General features: G+C 34.6%; 1 protein-coding gene and 1 pseudogene across 1 annotated transcript; both read right to left on the bottom strand.

Annotated features, from left to right (window-relative positions):
• Nucleotides 1-1,265: 1,265 nt before the first annotated feature.
• On the bottom strand, nt 1,266-14,533 carry LOC146936018 (putative F-box/FBD/LRR-repeat protein At1g78760; annotated as a pseudogene).
• A 1,977-nt stretch (nt 14,534-16,510) lies between these two features.
• On the bottom strand, nt 16,511-18,275 carry LOC146936017 (putative F-box/FBD/LRR-repeat protein At1g78760). The gene is made up of 3 exons (XM_085757662.1): nt 17,382-18,275; nt 17,057-17,223; nt 16,511-16,845 (listed from the first exon to the last, which is right to left on the bottom strand). Exons 1-3 carry the CDS (start codon nt 18,273-18,275, stop codon nt 16,818-16,820), a joined length of 1,089 nt encoding a protein of 362 aa, XP_085613788.1. The 3' UTR covers nt 16,511-16,817.
• Between the last annotated feature and the right edge of the window lie 1,544 nt (nt 18,276-19,819).

The following is a 19,819-nucleotide window of genomic DNA, read 5'->3' as shown; positions in this document are numbered from 1 at the left end:
AAAGTTATCAAATTGAAATGACTTCAAATTCAAAAGACACGATAAATTATTGACACAGCTCATCTTATGAAACAGAAATAGAAAAGACATAATAAATTCAAAAGTAACACGACAAACTTAATTTATAATTTTTTTTTAAGAGACAGACATCAGTTACGAATCCAGCAAGCTTCCATCGACGTGAACCTTGTTACCATCGGCAAAGTCTGCAAGGCGTTCATCCTCATTATGATTTTGTAGGTGGTATTGAAACGAATATACAGAACAAAAAATGTGTCTGGTTAGGGAGGAGTGTTTTGAATTGCAAATGTGGGGGGAGGTCACTATTTAACCACAATCATTAATCTTGATCCGAATTCTATTATTTAATCTTCGTATCGTTCACCATTGCTACGAGTCTTAGGCATTGCATGAGCAACTACATCATGAAATTGGTATTAACATATAACCCATAGTTTCTAACCAAATAGTTGGATACAGCAGATGATGTAATCTACATGATACCATGATAAAGAAATGTTGAAATATATAAATTCGCTTAAAGTATAGCAAACGAAACAAAATTGAAAGATAATTCAGTAAGTTGCAGGAAAATAAATAAATCTTAAACGTGCTATCTAGATAGGGAAATATTTCTCTTGGCAAAATTGTTGTTATTTATACTGCATCCACGATTATTCCGATCTCTTGGAAAACTAATGCACCTCATAATTCTCTAGATAGTATCCTCCACCCGACCTTGTCTCTATCTTCAAAACCTAAATTTAGAGGCAATACATATGTTGCAAATCAGACCAAAAATGAAAGGAGATACCAATAAAAAGGAAATAGAAAGCATGAAAATTAGTGAGACTATTCCTTAACTCATCAACATAACATTTTATCAAACAGAATTAAGAAATAAAAAATCCAAAGGAGTTAGACTTATAAACAACATTCTATCAAACTTATACCAGGTACAACAAAAAACAAGGAATCAAATAAAACAAAACTACTCATAATCTTAACATGGTAGGAGTATTAATCATATTACAATGACACACTACTAAGTCAATTCTCTTGATTTAAACCATCATCGCAATAAAAATAAAGATTATGTTTCAAACCAACATTATCTTCCATTCAATCCTTACTATAGGAGCATCAGATCGAGAGAATTGTAATGTATCTACAGACATTTCATAACATGAGAGACCATGGGAAATAAAACAAAAAGTGCAAGCATATCAGAAGGAAAAAAATGTTTTTAAAAGTTGAATGCATATTTACCTTGATAAGTCTATGATCTCAGCCTTTGTAGAGGGTGAGTTTTGCAGCAAAAAGTCAACTACTCCCTCAGGTATCGCTGAAGGTTGGTGTGTTATTATTTTCAGCGACTTTAAATTTTGTAATTAAGGGAAATCAACCTTCCATAAATCAGGAACCAAGCAAAGAATCTATGCAATGAGGGAGGGTGAATCATTTTCAATTTAACGCAAGTCATATCTTAAAAAATAAAATGACATAAAAATGTAAGCATAGTGTCGCGTCATTTTTCGGACGGTCCGAGACCCGTTTTTGATTTCACGACTGAACATTTAATTCTTTTCAAGAGAAAGTGGGAAAAGGTTCAAATACCACATTTTTAGGGATTAAGGGTTCGGGGGTTGGTTATATTTAGGGAAGGTGTTAAGCACCCTAAATATTCGTAGTACTCTACGAGAACCTTTTGATTTTATTTAACTTTTGTGCTATAAACTTGCTTGCTTAAAAAATGGAATTAGTAATGATAAAAGAAAATTAGAGACCTAAATTATCTACGTTTTATTGATTTGGAAGGACGCATGTCCTTTGCCTACGTACCCGTGAGGGATCAAAACCTCGTAGTTCGGGGTAGAAATTGACGTTTGATTGGTTGAGTGTTTTTTATGTTCTTGAAAAAAAGTTTTAAAATGAAAGAAAGCCAAAGTGGCAAATGAGTATTTGTTTGTGTTTTTTAATATTGAAAGAAAGTAGACTCAAAGTAGGATTAAATTGATTGATGATTTGATTAAGAAATAAACTAAAAAAGACGATCACTTGATTGAAAAAAAAATCAAGGTTTGCTTATAAAAATATTTTTGTGATTTTTGATTATTTGCATGTTTTTGTTATTTTGAATAATGATATGAAAATTATATAAGCAGAATGAGAAAAATAATATTAAGCTGAAATATGAGGTTATTTTAACACGGACCAGAATACTCTGGAGAACGATTATACAAGCAGAAAATATAATATTAACAGTTGATTTAGGACCAGAGCACTCTGGATTAATTTAATTGACAAGGACCAGATTGTTCTGGAGAATTAATAGTTAAATTAGGACCAGAGCACTCTGGATTGATGTGCGTATTTAATGACGAAATTGAAATATGCATATGATAATAGTAGACAATAGAATGTAATGCGAAAAAAAATAAAAATGCATGAGAACTAAAGTGGACCAGAGCACTCTGGATTGAGGTGTGTATTTAATGACAAAAATTTTAAATATGCATATGATATAAATAAACATGAAGTAAAAGAATAAAATGCAAAAGAAAATATGAAAATGCAAGAGAATGTTAAAATGCATGCAAAAATAATAAAGTTAGATGCTGGGGGTGTGCAATAAGTGACATGGGGGGTGCAATAATGAGAAAAGTAGAACTGGGCTTAAAAGGAAGCTGGGGCGCGCAGATAGGCCCATGGGTCGGGTTTGGACCGGTTCGTGGGTTACAAAATGGGTCGGGTTAAGAGATATTATAAATAGGTTTTTTGGGTCAAAAAACATTCATTTTTGTTTCTTCTTTCTCTTTCTTCTCTCATTCTAGAGAGAGAGGCTCTGCCTTCTCTCTAGAATTCCGGCGAGGCCAGGGTGGTCGGAGACTGCTCCGACGCGGCGGTTAGCCGCCATGGACGGCGGCGCCGCCGCTACCAAACACTCTTTTTATATTATTTTTTGTTCTTTTTCTCTTCTTTTCTTCTTCTTCTTTCTAAATCCACCCTCAAAATTTTCACAACAATTATATTTTAGCCTAGATCTAAGAAAATAGGGAAGAAAACAAAGAAACTACCTTTGGTTTGTTTTGATAAATCTGGACAGTTTGTGTGTGTTGTTTGTGCGTGCGTGTTGTGTGGGTGTGTGTTTCGGCCGTGTGTGTGTGTGTGTGGGTTTGATGTTGGAAGCGTTGGTTGTTGTTGCAGTCGAACTGTGTGCGTGTATGGTTCTGTGTTGGGTTTTGATTGATTACGTGACTGGGTTTGATGCTGGTTGTATTAGGCTTGCTGCTGTGCGCGTGTGGTTGTATTCGTTTTAGGCCGTGAAACTGTGTTACTGGATTTGTGGTGTATCTTGCAGGTTTTGGTGATGGAGAAAATGCTTATTGGAGGCGTGAAAATCGTCTCTGGTTTTTTGCTTTTTTCTCTTGTTGTGCTGCAGGCTTCTATTTATAGAGAGGAATTGAGACACTGGGTCTGCTAAGACAGCAACAACAAATGGCCTTGTGTGGGATGAAGGGGACAAAGCCAGGCTGGATTGAGTTGCCTTTGGATATTTTCGGACCACATTTTGGACTTAAAATAATAATAATAATAATAATAATAATAATAATAATAATAATAATAATAATAATAATAATAATAATAATAACAATAATAATAAATAATAATAAATAAATAAACTAAAACTAATAATAAATAAAAGTTGAGAGAAGAGGGCCCGACTCGGAACCAAATATGAGGTATTTTAAAATACCTCTCTGCCCAAATTTTCGCTGAAAAGTCAAAGATTAGTCGGGTTTAAAAGACACGTGTCGGTGATATCTTGGGTCAAAAATTGGGGTATGACAGATGCCCCTATTTAAGTTTTCTTCGTCCGGAGATTTGAAGATGGAGTTTTTGATTTGACGGGCCGAAGAGACTTTAATACCGAAAGTGCACCAATTTTGACCTAAGATGTTATGAATGCAATGTTCATGAATATAATGGTATGTATGTATGCGATGCAACTATGAACGCAACAATGATAAACATATTCCGACTGGGGGACAAACAGATAATGATTGTTGGGGAGGAAAGAATGCCAATTACCTTTGAAGTGATAATAACGAACATTACGAGGAAAGAAACCGTCAATTACTTTTGAAGTAGTAAAGACGAACGCCACACTCTCTATTACTTTTGAATTAGTAAAGACGAACGTAACAAGCAATAAAAGTGTCTATTACTTTTGAAGTAGTAAAAGACGATGTCTGTTACCTTTGAAATGGTAAAGACGAACAAAGAATAAATTTGTCAATTACTTTTGAATTAGTAAAGGACACTGTCTGTTACCTTTGAACTGGTCAAGATGAACAAGAAATAAATTTGTCAATTACTTTTGAATAAGTAAAGGACAATGTCTGTTACCTTTGAACTGGTAAAGATGAACATAACAAGAAATGAAACTGTCTATTACTTTTGAATTAGTAAAGACATGTCTGTCACCATGAATTAGGTGAAGACGAACATTACGAAATAAAATTGTCTATTACTTTTGAAGTAGTAAAGACGTGTCTGTCACCGTGAATTAGGTGAAGATGAACATTACGAAATAAAACTGTCTATTACTTTTGAAGTAGTAAAGACGTGTTTGTTACCTTTGAAGTGGTAAAGACGAACAAGAAATAAATTTGTCTATTACTTTTGAATTAGTAAAGGACAATGTATGTTACCTTTGAACTGGTAAAGACGAACAAGAGATAAATTTGTCTATTACTTTTGAATTAGTAAAGGACAATGTTTGTTACCTTTGAACTGGTAAAGACGAACATAACAAGAAATGAAACTGTCTATTACTTTTGAATTAGTAAAGACATGTCTGTCACCGTGAATTAGGTGAAGACGAACAAAATAAAATTGTCTACTACTTTTGAAGTAGTAAAGACGTGTCTGTCACCGTGAATTAGGTGAAGACAAACATTAAGAAATAAAACTGTCCATTACTTTTGAAGTAGTAAAGACGTGTCTGTCACCGTGAATTAGGTGAAGACAAACAATGCAGGAGAGAAACTGTCTATTACTATTGAAGTAGTAAAGACATGTCTGTTACCTTTGAAATGGTAAAGACGAACATAATGAGGAATGAAACTGTCTATTACTTTTGAAGTAGTAAAGACGTGTCTGTTACCTTTGAAATGGTAAAGACGGACATTAAGAAATAAAATTGTCTATTACTTTTGAAGTAGTAAAGACGTGTCTGTTACCTTTGAAATGGTAAAGACAAACATTTAAATAAATTTGTCAATTACTTTTGAATTAGTAAAGGACAATGTCTGTTACCTTTGAACTGGTAAAGACGAACAAGAAATAAATTTGTCAATTACTTTTGAAGTAGTAAAGACAATGTCAGTTACCTTTGAACTGGTAGAGATGGACATGAAATAAATTTGTCAATTACTTTTGAATTAGTAAAGGACAATGTTTGTTACCTTTGAACTGGTAAAGATGATCATAACATTGAAATAAATTTGTCAATTACTTTTGAATTAGTAAAGGACAATGTCTGCTACCTTTGAACTGGTAAAGACGAATATGACCGGAAATAAAATTGTCAATTACTTTTGAATTAGTAAGGGACGTGTCTGTTACCTTTGAAATGGTAATGACGAACAAGAAATAAATTTGTCAATTACTTTTGAATTAGTAAAGGACAATGTCTGTTACCTTTGAACTGGTAAAGACGAACATGACAGGGAATAAAATTGTCAATTACTTTTGAATTAGTAAAGGACACTCGAGATAAGGTTTGAACAATTACTGGGGAAATTTGGATAGACATTGGTAAAGATGAATATTTGGTGGGATCTGCTACTTGAAACTAATCTGATTGGTGACGCTCTTTGAATCAGTCCTATTGGGGATGACACTATTGAAGTTGAATTGTGATTCCAAACTGTTCATTAGTTGGAACTGGCCGTTTGAAACATGATGAAAGTAAACCTGATCGGTCCGTTGGTGGACTGGTAACTTGACACGAAAAGAAAGTGTAAACTCAAGCGTTCGTTGGTGAACTGACAGCTTGACGTGATTGATATGTGAAGTGTTAATCTTTGTTCATTACCATGAGGTGATTTATCTGTGTGTACCGTTCGAGCCTTCCAGCGTCTAAATAAACGGTTATATTCCCCCTTTTAACGGTCATGAATAGTGAAAAGTAACCCCTTTTTCTTTCCCCCTAACGGCTACATTCCTCCCTCCTTCTATAAATACTTCACATTCATCTCTTATTTTTTTTACAACCTTCATCCTCATTCTTTCTTAAAATGACTATATTCCTTCTCATTGTCATCACTTTCCTTGCATTCGTTCTTCTACTCATCGACATCTTCCATTATGAAGAAATAGATGAAGAAATGGCGTTTCTAAGAGAGATTGAAGTCGCAATAGCGGTATTGCTTGGTTTACCGTTACTGATCCTGGCTTGGACTATGGAGATTTGTTCTCGTAGAAATCGCGGTTAGAATAATAATCTCTGCTATGAAATGTATTTTTTTCTTTTCTTTTTTTTTCTGGTGTGGCTGCTGGAATTTGCGAGAATCCACCCGGCTTGGTAAGAGTTCGCCGGAATCCAACGGGCTCATAACGAGTGACATCTCTGGACCAGACACACTGGGGATGACACTTTTGATGACAAGAAGGTAAATGCAAGATGTTCATTTATAGAACCTTGCGGCTTGACACCATGATAAGTAAAGACCGGACTGAGGAGACACGACCGAAATGAGATTCTAGGTGACTGATGTAGTTATGTATGAATGATGTTGTATACGTGTTATGTATGCATGAATAAATGAAATGTGAAAATATTAATGTATGAATATATGATTGTTATGAATGTATGAATGTATGCATGTATGAACTGTATATGACAGGTGACTCGGTGAAACGAGACAAGACAAGTAAGATGGGAGGTGGACTGACGACGCAGTACAAACACTCGGCAAACTTCCTTGAAGATGATACTATTGTGAGCAAATAGAGCCGTTGACGGTGTAAAATCTGGCACAAAGTAGCAACTGATGCCTTTTGGGGATAAAGCCCATTGCTGACGAGAAGTCTGGAAGAAGTTGTCATTTGTAGACCAGCGCAGAGTGTTCCTTCATTGGCATGCTTCAGCAGTCATGCTTTTTGCTTTGAAAATCCCTAACTTTTGCCTGGACCGCCCTTTCGGGTTTTCAGTCCACCGGGACACTCTCTATTGCCTAAGCCGCCTTTTCAGGTTTTCAACTTAGCGAGCTTTGATTTTTTTGTATTCTTTTTTTTTTTTTTTGTATTTTTGGACTGTGACAGCATCTTGCCAAATGTAGAAGTTCTCTCCACAATGCTTAGCCCTGTTTCTCTTTCGGAATGTAACCGTTCTCGAGCTGGATGCTGATGTACGCTTCCCTTACTCACGAGTTCAAAGAGAGTGTGTTTGTTGTTCACGCTTTTCAAAAGATGTAAAAAAAAAAAGTTTTATATTTATTATTTTTTTTTTGAAAATTTTGCTTCAAGTATTGTCATCAAAAATAAGAAGAAATTTTGCAAATAGAATAAATGAGAGTTCCAAATAAATGGGCATAGGCTCAAATTTGATGAATTGAGTGGTGGCCTACCAATGGCGTGGCTCCACGGATCTTTGAAAATTTTGGAAAATGGTAAATATAGGGGGAAGGTACATTGAACACAATAACCGTTATGCTCCCTAACAACTTTGAATTGCCCATGTTCCGAGTCTTTGATCTGCTGATGCTTCGAATCGGAGGTTCTTTGGTAGCAGGTATGCCCCAAGTGGATTGTGCTTGACTGATGCAATTACTTTGTCATGATCCTTTAACTTTTGCATAGATCGCCCTTTTGGGTTTCGACCTATCAGGATAATCATTTTTGTTCATGTCTCTAATTTTTGCGTGGACCGCCCTTTCGGGTTTTCAGTCCACCGAGACGCTCATTTTTGCCTAAGTCACCTTTTCAGGTTTGCGACTTATCGAGTTTTTTTTTTTTTTGACAAAGTATTTCTTGACTGCACCAGCACTTATAGGACGTGTGAGTTGGTCACCATCCATAGTTGTAAGAGTCATTGCACATGAGCCTTCATAGTTTAGGCGGCCACTTGCCCCTGGAGTCTGTTTGGAAAGGTAGTGTCTCTTTGAGCAGAAAGTCTCTTCCTTGAATTTCATGGGGACGAACCTTTTTGTTGGAAGTTTGTTTCGACCTCTCTTGATATAGTTGTACAAGGTCGTCATGCATTTTAAGTTCAATCAAGTTTGGACTTTGGCAAAAACTCCTATCGTAGGGACTTCTACCTCCCCGGGAAGCACGACCTCCATGTTGTATACTGAGGGAAGGAGGGGGTTTGCCCCTGTTGAAATGTGTAATGAAGCAAGATACCCATGCGAGGCAAACGGTAACATCTCACATCAGTCTTTGTAAATGACTGCCATCTTCCGGACAATCTTCTTGATTTTTTGTTTGCAGCTTTGACGGCTAAGATGCCCCAATATGCGAGAGATCTCCTCGGGAGTCTCTTCACTTTCCTCTTCTTCATCTTCGGACACAGAGAACTCAAAGTTGGAAGAGAGTACATGGTTATTGTATTCAACGGGTTTATTAATGCATGATTTGATTATTGATTTTGACAAGTATAAGTTATGATTATGCAGATATTTTGAGAATGATTAAAAAAGATTTTTTTTTTTTTGGTTTTTTTTGTATTACCATTTTTCCAGAAAGAAACACATAATAAAAGCACAGTCGGGATCGAAGCGACTTTTTATTAATGATGGAAAATACATGAAGCAGAAGCTCTACACAAGCTCGCTTTCGTCTTGGGAGGGACGAAAAGATTTTTTTTTTTGAAAAAACATAAAGCAACAAACAAACATATTATTTTGAACAAATGAGTAGTAGAAATAAACACCAGCAAAGACCCAATTGCAGCTAAACATTCCATGTACCACCCGAAGCTTAGGACCTCTTGCTGAAGTTGATCCATCTTTTGTGTTTGTACGAGTGTTTGCATATGCGAGCCGAACTTGGATAAAGACATCAGACCACTTTACTGATGGATTGACTGTTTGTAGATAGAGACACAGTATGAGACACGGACTAGAAACTATGAATGCACATGATGTATGAAATGCTTATGCAAAAAATGTACAATTTTTTTGTTATCGAAGGATTAGTCAAGGTGAATTGTAAACATCGCAGATGAACATGATTTCATTTGAAAATTTGTAAAGATATTGCAATCGGTTCTATTTTCAAAAGGTAAGAATAAAACCAAGGAAGAAGTTCTTAACAAAAGCCAAAAGCTTAGTTAAGATTTTAAAGTTTGTATTTCTTGGTGTTCCTCTTTACAAGGTGGAATATCTCTGATGTTTACAAAAACTTATCTAAGTCCTTCGATGTTTTGATGAGAAAAGTTTTTATGCATGTATGCATGATTATGCTACACAAACAGTGAAAACGTGGTGACGTTTAAGTCCATATGTTGGAGCCAAGGATAACAATGCCATTTGGTAAGGACTATGGTTTAATTTGCACTTGTAACAAGGGTTCTACCAAGTTCCCAAATTACAACTACCCTTATGAATATATCGGTGTATAGGAATGCTCCTAGTCCAATATCATCCATAAGGAAGTCTAGTTTGAGTGTAGTATCGCGTGTCAACTAAAGTCAAGAATGCTCTTGGTTCAGCCACCGCACTACGTCCTAAAAAGGCCAAGATGGGTTAAGGGTTACTAAGGTCCACGGCTTCGACGGACACTCACATTGAAAGTAATAACGTCAACACGAATGCTCATGTTAACAAGACTACTACCTTCCGTGAGGCCTCCACCGAGTAGGGTTATCACTTGTAAACATGGTCCAAGAATGCTCTTGGTATGTCACTATGATTTTACCCCCGTCCTATCTTATGTTTCCCTCAAGTCCGGGTATATGACTTATTTTCTCACCACTCACGTTAAAAGAAAGAAGAATGAAGAAGGGAGAACATATATGCATGTATTTCCATCTTTTATTTAAAATGTTTTTTTTAGCAAGTTTATCGCACAAATTTTAAATAATACCAAGTTAGGCTTAACCCTCTTACTTTCATCCCCAGTGAAGTCGCCATTTCTGTCGCGTCATTTTTCGGACGGTCCGAGACCCGTTTTTGATTTCACGACTGAACATTTAATTCTTTTCAAGAGAAAGTGGGAAAAGGTTCAAATACCACATTTTTAGGGATTAAGGGTTCGAGGGTTGGTTATATTTAGGGAAGGTGTTAAGCACCCTAAATATTCGTAGTACTCTACGAGAACCTTTTGATTTTATTTAACTTTTGTGCTATAAACTTGCTTGCTTAAAAAATGGAATTAGCAATGATAAAAGAAAATTAGAGACCTAAATTATCTACGTTTTATTGATTTGGAAGGACGCATGTCCTTTGCCTACGTACCCATGAGGGATCAAAACCTCGTAGTTCGGGGTAGAAATTGACGTTTGATTGGTTGAGTGTTTTTTATGTTCTTGAAAAAAAGTTTTAAAATGAAAGAAAGCCAAAGTGGCAAATGAGTATTTGTTTGTGTTTTTTAATATTGAAAGAAAGTAGACTCAAAGTAGGATTAAATTGATTGATGATTTGATTAAGAAATAAACTAAAAAAGACGATCACTTGATTGAAAAAAAAAATCAAGGTTTGCTTATAAAAATATTTTTGTGATTTTTGATTATTTGCATGTTTTTGTTATTTTGAATAATGATATGAAAATTATATAAGCAGAATGAGAAAAATAATATTAAGCTGAAATATGAGGTTATTTTAACACGGACCAGAATACTCTGGAGAACGATTATACAAGCAGAAAATATAATATTAACAGTTGATTTAGGACCAGAGCACTCTGGATTAATTTAATTGACAAGGACCAGATTGTTCTGGAGAATTAATAGTTAAATTAGGACCAGAGCACTCTGGATTGATGTGCGTATTTAATGACGAAATTGAAATATGCATATGATAATAGTAGACAATAGAATGTAATGCGAAAAAAAATAAAAATGCATGAGAACTAAAGTGGACCAGAGCACTCTGGATTGAGGTGTGTATTTAATGACAAAAATTTTAAATATGCATATGATATAAATAAACATGAAGTAAAAGAATAAAATGCAAAAGAAAATATGAAAATGCAAGAGAATGTTAAAATGCATGCAAAAATAATAAAGTTAGATGCTGGGGGTGTGCAATAAGTGACATGGGGGGTGCAATAATGAGAAAAGCAGAACTGGGCTTAAAAGGAAGCTAGGGCGCGCAGATAGGCCCATGGGTCGGGTTTGGACCGGTTCGTGGGTTACAAAATGGGTCGGGTTAAGAGATATTATAAATAGGTTTTTTGGGTCAAAAAACATTCATTTTTGTTTCTTCTTTCTCTTTCTTCTCTCATTCTAGAGAGAGAGGCTCTGCCTTCTCTTTAGAATTCCGGCGAGGCCAGGGTGGTCGGAGACTGCTCCGACGCGGCGGTTAGCCGCCATGGACGGCGGCGCCGCCGCTACCAAACACTCTTTTTATATTTTTTTTTTTGTTCTTTTTCTCTTCTTTTCTTCTTCTTCTTTCTAAATCCACCCTCAAAATTTTCACAACAATTATATTTTAGCCTAGATCTAAGAAAATAGGGAAGAAAACAAAGAAACTACCTTTGGTTTGTTTTGATAAATCTGGACAGTTTGTGTGTGTTGTTTGTGCGTGCGTGTTGTGTGGGTGTGTGTTTCGGCCGTGTGTGTGTGTGTGGGTTTGATGTTGGAAGCGTTGGTTGTTGTTGCAGTCGAACTGTGTGCGTGTATGGTTCTGTGTTGGGTTTTGATTGATTACGTGACTGGGTTTGATGCTGGTTGTATTAGGCTTGCTGCTGTGCGCGTGTGGTTGTATTCGTTTTAGGCCGTGAAACTGTGTTACTGGATTTGTGGTGTATCTTGCAGGTTTTGGTGATGGAGAAAATGCTTATTGGAGGCGTGAAAATCGTCTCTGGTTTTTTGCTTTTTTCTCTTGTTGTGCTGTAGGCTTCTATTTATAGAGAGGAATTGAGACACTGGGTCTGCTAAGACAGCAACAACAAATGGCCTTGTGTGGGATGAAGGGGACAAAGCTAGGCTGGATTGAGTTGCCTTTGGATATTTTCGGACCACATTTTGGACTTAAAATAATAATAATAATAATAATAATAATAACAATAATAATAATAATAATAAATAAATAAACTAAAACTAATAATAAATAAAAGTTGAGAGAAGAGGGCCCGACTCGGAACCAAATATGAGGTATTTTAAAATACCTCTCTGCCCAAATTTTCGCTGAAAAGTCAAAGATTAGTCGGGTTTAAAAGACACGTGTCGGTGATATCTTGGGTCAAAAATTGGGTATGACACATAGTAAAAGAAAATATTGTTATAAAAAGTAAAAATGAAAACGCTAAGTTTTTCTTAAACCAAATACTCACTAAAGTACCTCAAGAGTAGATGAAGAGATTGTCAATGATTCGATAAGAGAAAGCTCAACCAGCCAATTGAGTAAAATCAAAGGATAATTTCTGCTATTTGAACAGATTTGTACATCAATCTTTACAGGTTTGATTGAAGAGAGATTTCTCCAGCGAATAGGATCACCCTCAAAATCAAAGCTATAAAGACTTGGAGTAGATAACTCGATTTTGCAACGGGTATCAGAAAGTATTTTGATTCTTAAATAAACAAGTGTGGCATTTGATATGAAGAGGTTTTGTGCATCAAATATGAAGTGGTTTTGTTTATCAAGACGACAGTGAATGATCAAACTTTTCAAGCTGTTAAATGATGAAAAGGGCTCGGCACTGTTATCATCACCACTAAAACGAAAGGCAAAGTATTTTAGACACAAGCTGGTTAATGCAGGCAAATATATAGAAGTTGGAAATAATGGTGATTGATGATGAATTCGATAGTTTGCACAAAGGGTAAGAGATGTTAAAGTGTGACATGAAACGTAGGGAAGTGGATAGTGTTCAACATAACAAGTGGAATCTACGTCTAATAGCTGGACACTGTGATCAATTGCATATTTTAAAATCCTTTTGAGTTTACTAGAGTCGATGTTACCTTTGCGATGAACTTTGAGAGTGTGTAGTGCGGTTTTGCCATCACGTAGAGTCAAAAACTGAGACACGAATCTGTTAAAACCTCTGCGAGTCATGAGGTGTTGGGAACTTATAGAAAGAACAGGAATATACTTCCAGAGATTCGTCCATCTTGTGGACAGAATGCAAGTTTGAACGGCCTCTTTGGTATTCATTGTTTCAGAAGCAATTGTGCGGCAGCAAAGTTGATACTTGAGAGTGACCAAAACCCTACTGCTTTTGTTTTGCGAAGTAATCTTAAAAACCAGCGATAATCTCTTCTAGGCTTTGTTTGCGAGTTGGGTTTTGGAGGGGAGGGGAGGGGAAGGAAAGGCTTATGGAGTGGTAAACCCTTGTTTGCGAGTTTTCAAAAAACAAGGGAAAGGTTTTGGGGGTTTTGAAAAGCTTCATTTGTCCAATTTTAAAGTTTCCCCAAATTGGGGGGTTTTGGGGGTTAAACATACAAATTGACAATTTTGCCCTCATAATAATTCAAAATACCAATTTTAGACATTATTAAATTATTACAATCTTTTTCAAAAACAACTTATTCAAAACAACTTATTTATACAAAACAGCTTATTACGACCTCATTTTCAAAAACAGCTTATTTATGCAAAATAACTTATTACGACCTCTTTTCAAAAAACAACTTATTCAAAACAGCTTATTTATGCAAAATAACTTATTACGACCTCTTTTTCAAAAACAACTTATTCAAAACAGCTTATTTATGCAAAACGGCTTATTACGACCTCTTTTCAAAAAACAGCTTATTCAAAACAGCTTATTTATACAAAACAACTTATTACGACCTCTTTTTCAAATACAGCTTATTCAAAACAGCTTATTTATGCAAAACAGCTTATTACCACCTCATTTTAAAAAACAACTTATTCAAAACAGCTTATTTATGCAAAACAGCTTATTACGACCTCTTTTCAAAAAACAGCTTATTGAAAAACAGCTTATTGAAAATAGCTTATTTGAACTGGCGAGACTCCATGTTACCTTCTGCGTGAAAATTGAGAGTCTGTAGTGCCGTTTTGTCATCGCGTAGAGACAAAAACTGAGACACGAATCTGTTGAAACCTTTGTAAGTCTTGAAGTGGAGACAATGTAAAGAAAGAACAGGAAGATACTTCCAGAGATTCGTCCATCTTGTGGACAGAATGCAAGTTTGAACGACCTCTTTGGTATTCAAAATCGACAATATGATAAGTAAATTTTCTGTTTTTTCATTATTTCAGAAGCAATTACGCGTCGACAAAGTCGATACCTGAGAGTGAGCAAAACCCTACTGCTTTGGTTTTGCGAAGAAATCTCAAAACCAACGATAATCTCTTCTAGGGTTTTTAGGATGAGATAGTTCCGCCATAAAATAAAATACATAGATCTCTATATATCCTTCAGAATTAAAATATTCTTTATTTATGTGTGTTGCTCCTTTGTTGTAAGAACAAATTTTTCCTTTTCTTAGGGTAGTAGTGGTTGATTTTTTTTTTTTTTTTGACAAAAGTAGTGGTTGAGTTTTGTTTTTCTTTTCTACTTGCACCCAAAAAATTTCAACCACACCTAAATTTTATTAAAATTTATTATTAATATCAAAATGGTCCTTGTGCATCTAACTATTCGAAACACCTTTTCCATCTCTCACTCTAAATCTTCATATGCTCTGTCACAAACATTCATGATGTGTGACCAATTTTAATGAAATTCTACTTCAATGATGATTTTGAGTTTTTATGCTTTTTGTTCAATTTCTTTTGGTTGCTTTGTGTTTGGAAATTGTTCTTCGATTCTCTTTCATTTCATGTTTTTCTTTGGTTTTAGAGGCATTTTGTAAACTAAATTAATATCCACTATCGTAAACTCCGTTTAAATGCCTTACTTAAACTGAGTTTACATTGACTCATATTTTTCCTTCAGTTTTAGAGGTTTATGTGAATTCAGTTGTATACGTGAGTATATATAAACTCAGTTTACAGTAGTGTATGTAATATGAGATTACGTACAAGTACATACACTCAATTTATAGACACTACCATAAATTAAGTTTACATGAGTTACGTAAAAGTTTATATCCACTCAATTTGACGTAGTACGGAAGCGTAGGGTTAGCAAGCGCTAAACCTAGATAGAAAAGAACAAGTTTGCAAGCGACAAACTTGTGAAAATATGGTTCAAGTGATAAACCTATCAAAATAAGGGTTTCCAGAATCCACCGGAATTGAGAGAAAAGTCTCGAATATTATTAATGAATAAAAAGTGTCTCTTAGGCTACGCCAAAATAAAATAAAACGTAATAATAATAGAAAGTTACAAGATTTGACTAAAATAAAATACTATAAAATTACTAATAAAACCCTTCTGCATCACAATTTATTGGATAATACAATGGAGTAAAGTGATGTCTTCTCTTAGCTTGAATTTTATCACATCCCATAGTTTATGATTTCATTTAGAATGTTGGAGTATTGAGGCAAGAGGCAAGAGGCAAGAGGCAAGAAATTGCGGAAGGAGTTTTTGGTTGGTGTGGCATGCAAAAATTTGGATGCTTTAGAAATCTCGAAATGATAAGACTTTTAATAATCGCTCAAATGAGATTGAGGAAATGGTTTAGGAAATTAAAATTTTATCTTGGAGATGGTGTTTGAGTGGATTGAATCACTCTCATTGTTTAGTGATGCCAAATTCAAATTAGTAATCAACTCGAAATTTAAAAAAAAAAAAAAAAAAAAGATAAAAAAGTCGTAGACTATGAAGGAATATCCACAAGAAAGTCATACGTATTAGGTTGAAAACAGCAAAACAAATGATAATTTTCTAGCATAATGTTTGAAAGAATGACAAAGAGTTTGTGTTATTTTTCTAGCATAATTTTCTATCATACGTAATTAATGTCCTATTAACATGACAATGTCTCTTTTAAAATCAGAAGCATATCAAAATTCAGCCAAACTGTGCTGAGAAACACAAGTTTGTGTTATTTTTCATCACCGAAAATTCAAACCTGATCACAGTGAAGCATTAAATATAAATAAATTATTTTAAAAGAAATGAACATTCAAAGTTTACAAACATGAAACTAAACATAAATTTGAAAACAAAGACAACATGAGTCAGATGAGGCAAGTCAGCATTTTTTATATTTATTTTCCAATACAATTTTCATCAAAGTCAACCAAGTTTATTAAAAGTGCGATAAATTTTATCGAAACCAAACCGAATGGTACATTTCATGCTACAAAATGGCAGTCTTGCTTTCAGCAAGCATATCAAAATAGTCATTGAGAGAACTGAAGCTATAGAGAGAACTCTACACTTAATAATAAATATCGCAACTCTGTAGACATAGCTCATCTTATGAAACAGTAATAGAAAAGACATAATAAATTCAAAAGTAACACTACAAACTTAATTTATAAGAAAATTGTAAGAGACAACCATCAGTTACGAATCCAGCAAGCTTCAATCAACGTGAACATTGTTACCATCTCTGCCAAAGTCTGGAAGGATTTCATCCTCATTATGATTTCGGAGGTGGTATTGAAACAAATTAATAGACAGAACAACAAGGTGTGTATGAAGCTGAGAATTGCAAATTTGGAGGTAGTTACTGCTTAACCACAACCATTAGTCTTGTTCTAAAAAAATGCACCTCATAATTCTCTAGATTGTATCCTCCACCTAATAAAACAGGATTAGTGAGACTATTCCATAACTCATCAACTTAACATTTTATCAAATAGGATTAAGAAGTAAAAACTGCAAAGGAGCATCCAAATGCCTGTTAATGTATCTACCGACATTTCATAACAAGAGAGAACAAGGGAAATAAAAGCAAAAAGAACAAATCAGAAAGAGAAAAATAGTTTCTTAAAGTTGAATGCAGATTTACCTTGACAAGTCTATGATCTCAGCCTTTGTTAAGGGTGAGTTTTGCAGCAAAAAGTTGACTATTCCCTTAGGTATCGCTGAAGGTTGGTATGTTATTATTTTCAGCGACTTCAAGTTTTGTAAGTAAGGGAAATCAACCTTCCATAAATCAGGAACTAAGCAAAGAATCTATGCAATGAGGGAGGGTGAAACATGATCAATTTAATGCAAGTCATATTTTAAAAAATAAAATGAAACAAATGCAAGCATAATAAAAGAAAATATTGTAATAAAAAGTGAAAATGAAAACACTAAGTTTTTCTTAAACCAAATATTTACTAAAGTACCTTAAGAGTTGATGAAGAGATTGTCAATGATTCGATAAGAGAAAGCTCAGCTAGCCAATTGAGTAGAACCAAGGGATATTCTTTGATACATGACAGGTCTGCTACATCAATCTTTACATGTTTGATAGAAGAGAGATTGTTATTGCTCCCACTGAGTTTCCGAATAGGATTACCCTCAAAATCAAAGCTATAAAGACTTGGAGTAGATAACTCTATTTTGCAACAGTGATGAGAAAATGTTTTGATTCGTAAATAAACAAGTGTGGAGCTTGATATTAAGAGGTATTGTGCAACACAACAATGAATGATCAAACTTTTCAAGCTCTTCAATGTGGAAAAGGGCTCAGCACGGTTATAATCACCACTTCCACGAAAAGAAAAGTATTTAAGACACAAGCTGGTTAATGCAGGAAAATTCAAAGAAGTTGGAAATAATGGTGAATATTGACTACGGATCATATCATTGTTTGCACAAAGGGTAAGAGATGTTAAAGTGTGATATGAAACGTAGGGAAGTGGATAGTGTTCAAGATAACAACTGGAATCTACATCTAATAGCTGGACACTGTGATCAAATGCGTATTTTATAATCCTTTTAAGCTGGCGAGACTCCATGTTTCCTGCGCGGTGAAAATTGAGAGTGTGCAGTGTGGTTTTGTCATCACGTAGAGACAGAATCTGAGACACGAATCTGTTGAAACTTTTGCACGACTTGAAGTGGAGAGAACTTAAAGAAAGAACAGGAAGATACTTCCAGAGATTCTTCCATCTCGCTGACAGAATGCAAGTTTGAACAGCCTCTTTGGTGTTCAAAATCGATAGTATGAGAAGTAACACACAATCTGGTAAATCGCTGATTCTGTCCTTATTTTCATCGATATTATGTGTTTTCATTGTTTCAGAAGCAATTGTGCGGTGGCAAAGTCAATACCTGAGAGGCTGAGACTTAGCAAAACCCTACTTCTTTGGTTTTGCGAAGAAATCTTAAAACCAGCGATAATCTCTTCTAGGGTTTTTAGGATGAGATAATTCCGCAAAGAATAATCTCTTCTAGGGTTTTTAGGATGAGATAATTCCGCAAAGTATAATATAAATTGATCTCTATTTTTCCTTAAAAAAATAAATATAAATTGATCTCTATTGATCTTTTTTTTTAGGGAATCTCTATATATCTATCTTTTATTTGTATATTCTTTTAGTGGATATTCTTTATTTATGTGTGTTGTTCCTTTGTTGTACGAACAAATTCTTTTTCTTTTCTTGGGTAGTATAGTAGTTAAGTTTTTTTTTTTTAGTAGTCTAGTGACTAGAATTCACCCTTTTTCAGGTGAATAAGTAGGGTGTCCGGAGTTTGAACCCCAGCCCAGGCATATAATAATGCATGTCCCTGTCAACTGATCTATTCTCACAGGGACGTTAAGTGTTTTTTTCTACTTACACCCCAAAAAAATTGGTTGTACGTAAATTTCATTAAAATTTATTATTAATATCAAAATGGTCCTTGTGCATTTAAATATTCCAAACACCTTTTCCATCTCTCACTCTAAATCTTCATATGCTCTCTCAGGTGACCAATTTCAATGAAATTCTACTTCAATGATGATTATATCAGTTTTCATGTTTTTTGTTTAATTTCTTTTGGCTCTTTGTGTTTGGAAATTGTTCTTCGATTCTCTTTGATATCATGTTTTTCTTTGGTTTTAGAGGTATATTGTAAACTCAATTTACATACACTATCGTAGACTCTGTTTACATTCCTTACTTAAACTGGGTTTACATCAACTCATATTTTTTTTTTCTTCGGTTTTAGAAGTTTTTGTGAATTGAGTTGTATACGGTAGTATGTATAAAATCAGGTGTATGTAATCTAAGTTTACGTACAAGTACATACACATACACTATGTTTACAGACACTATTGTAAACTAAATATACATGAGTTACGTAAAATTTATGTACACACAATTTATTTATTGGATAATACAATGGAGTAAAGTGATGTCTTTGCATAGCTTGAATTTTATTTATTGGATAATACAATGGAGTAAAGTGATGTCTTCCCTTAGCTTGAATTTTATCACATCTCATAGTTTATTCTTTCATTTATAATGTTGGAGTATGGACGCAAGAGGCAAGAGATTGTGGAAGGGGTTTTTGGTTAGCGTCTCATGTGGTAATTTGGTTACTTTGGAAATCTCATAATGATAAGATTTTCAATAATCGCTCAAAGGAGATTGATGAAATGGTTTAAGAAGTTAAGATCCAAAATTCACAATCGTGACCGGCGCACGAAGTAGAAGATCCTAGTCTGGCAAGCCTATTGACGATACTTGCCAAACTATAGTTTAAATAATTTTCAAATTGACTTTCACTTAAAATGATATCCACTGAAATTTCGACAGAGTATCCTCTGTGACTGTATTTTGAATACTTTCCAAGA

The sequence above is a fragment of the Medicago sativa genome, chromosome 3 (genome assembly GCF_051527215.1).
Source record: "Medicago sativa cultivar Bolivia chromosome 3, Bolivia_mono, whole genome shotgun sequence".
NCBI lineage: Eukaryota > Viridiplantae > Streptophyta > Magnoliopsida > Fabales > Fabaceae > Medicago > Medicago sativa.
The sequence above is the reverse complement of the archived record's forward strand: the minus strand, read 5'-3'. Positions and strand labels throughout refer to the sequence as shown.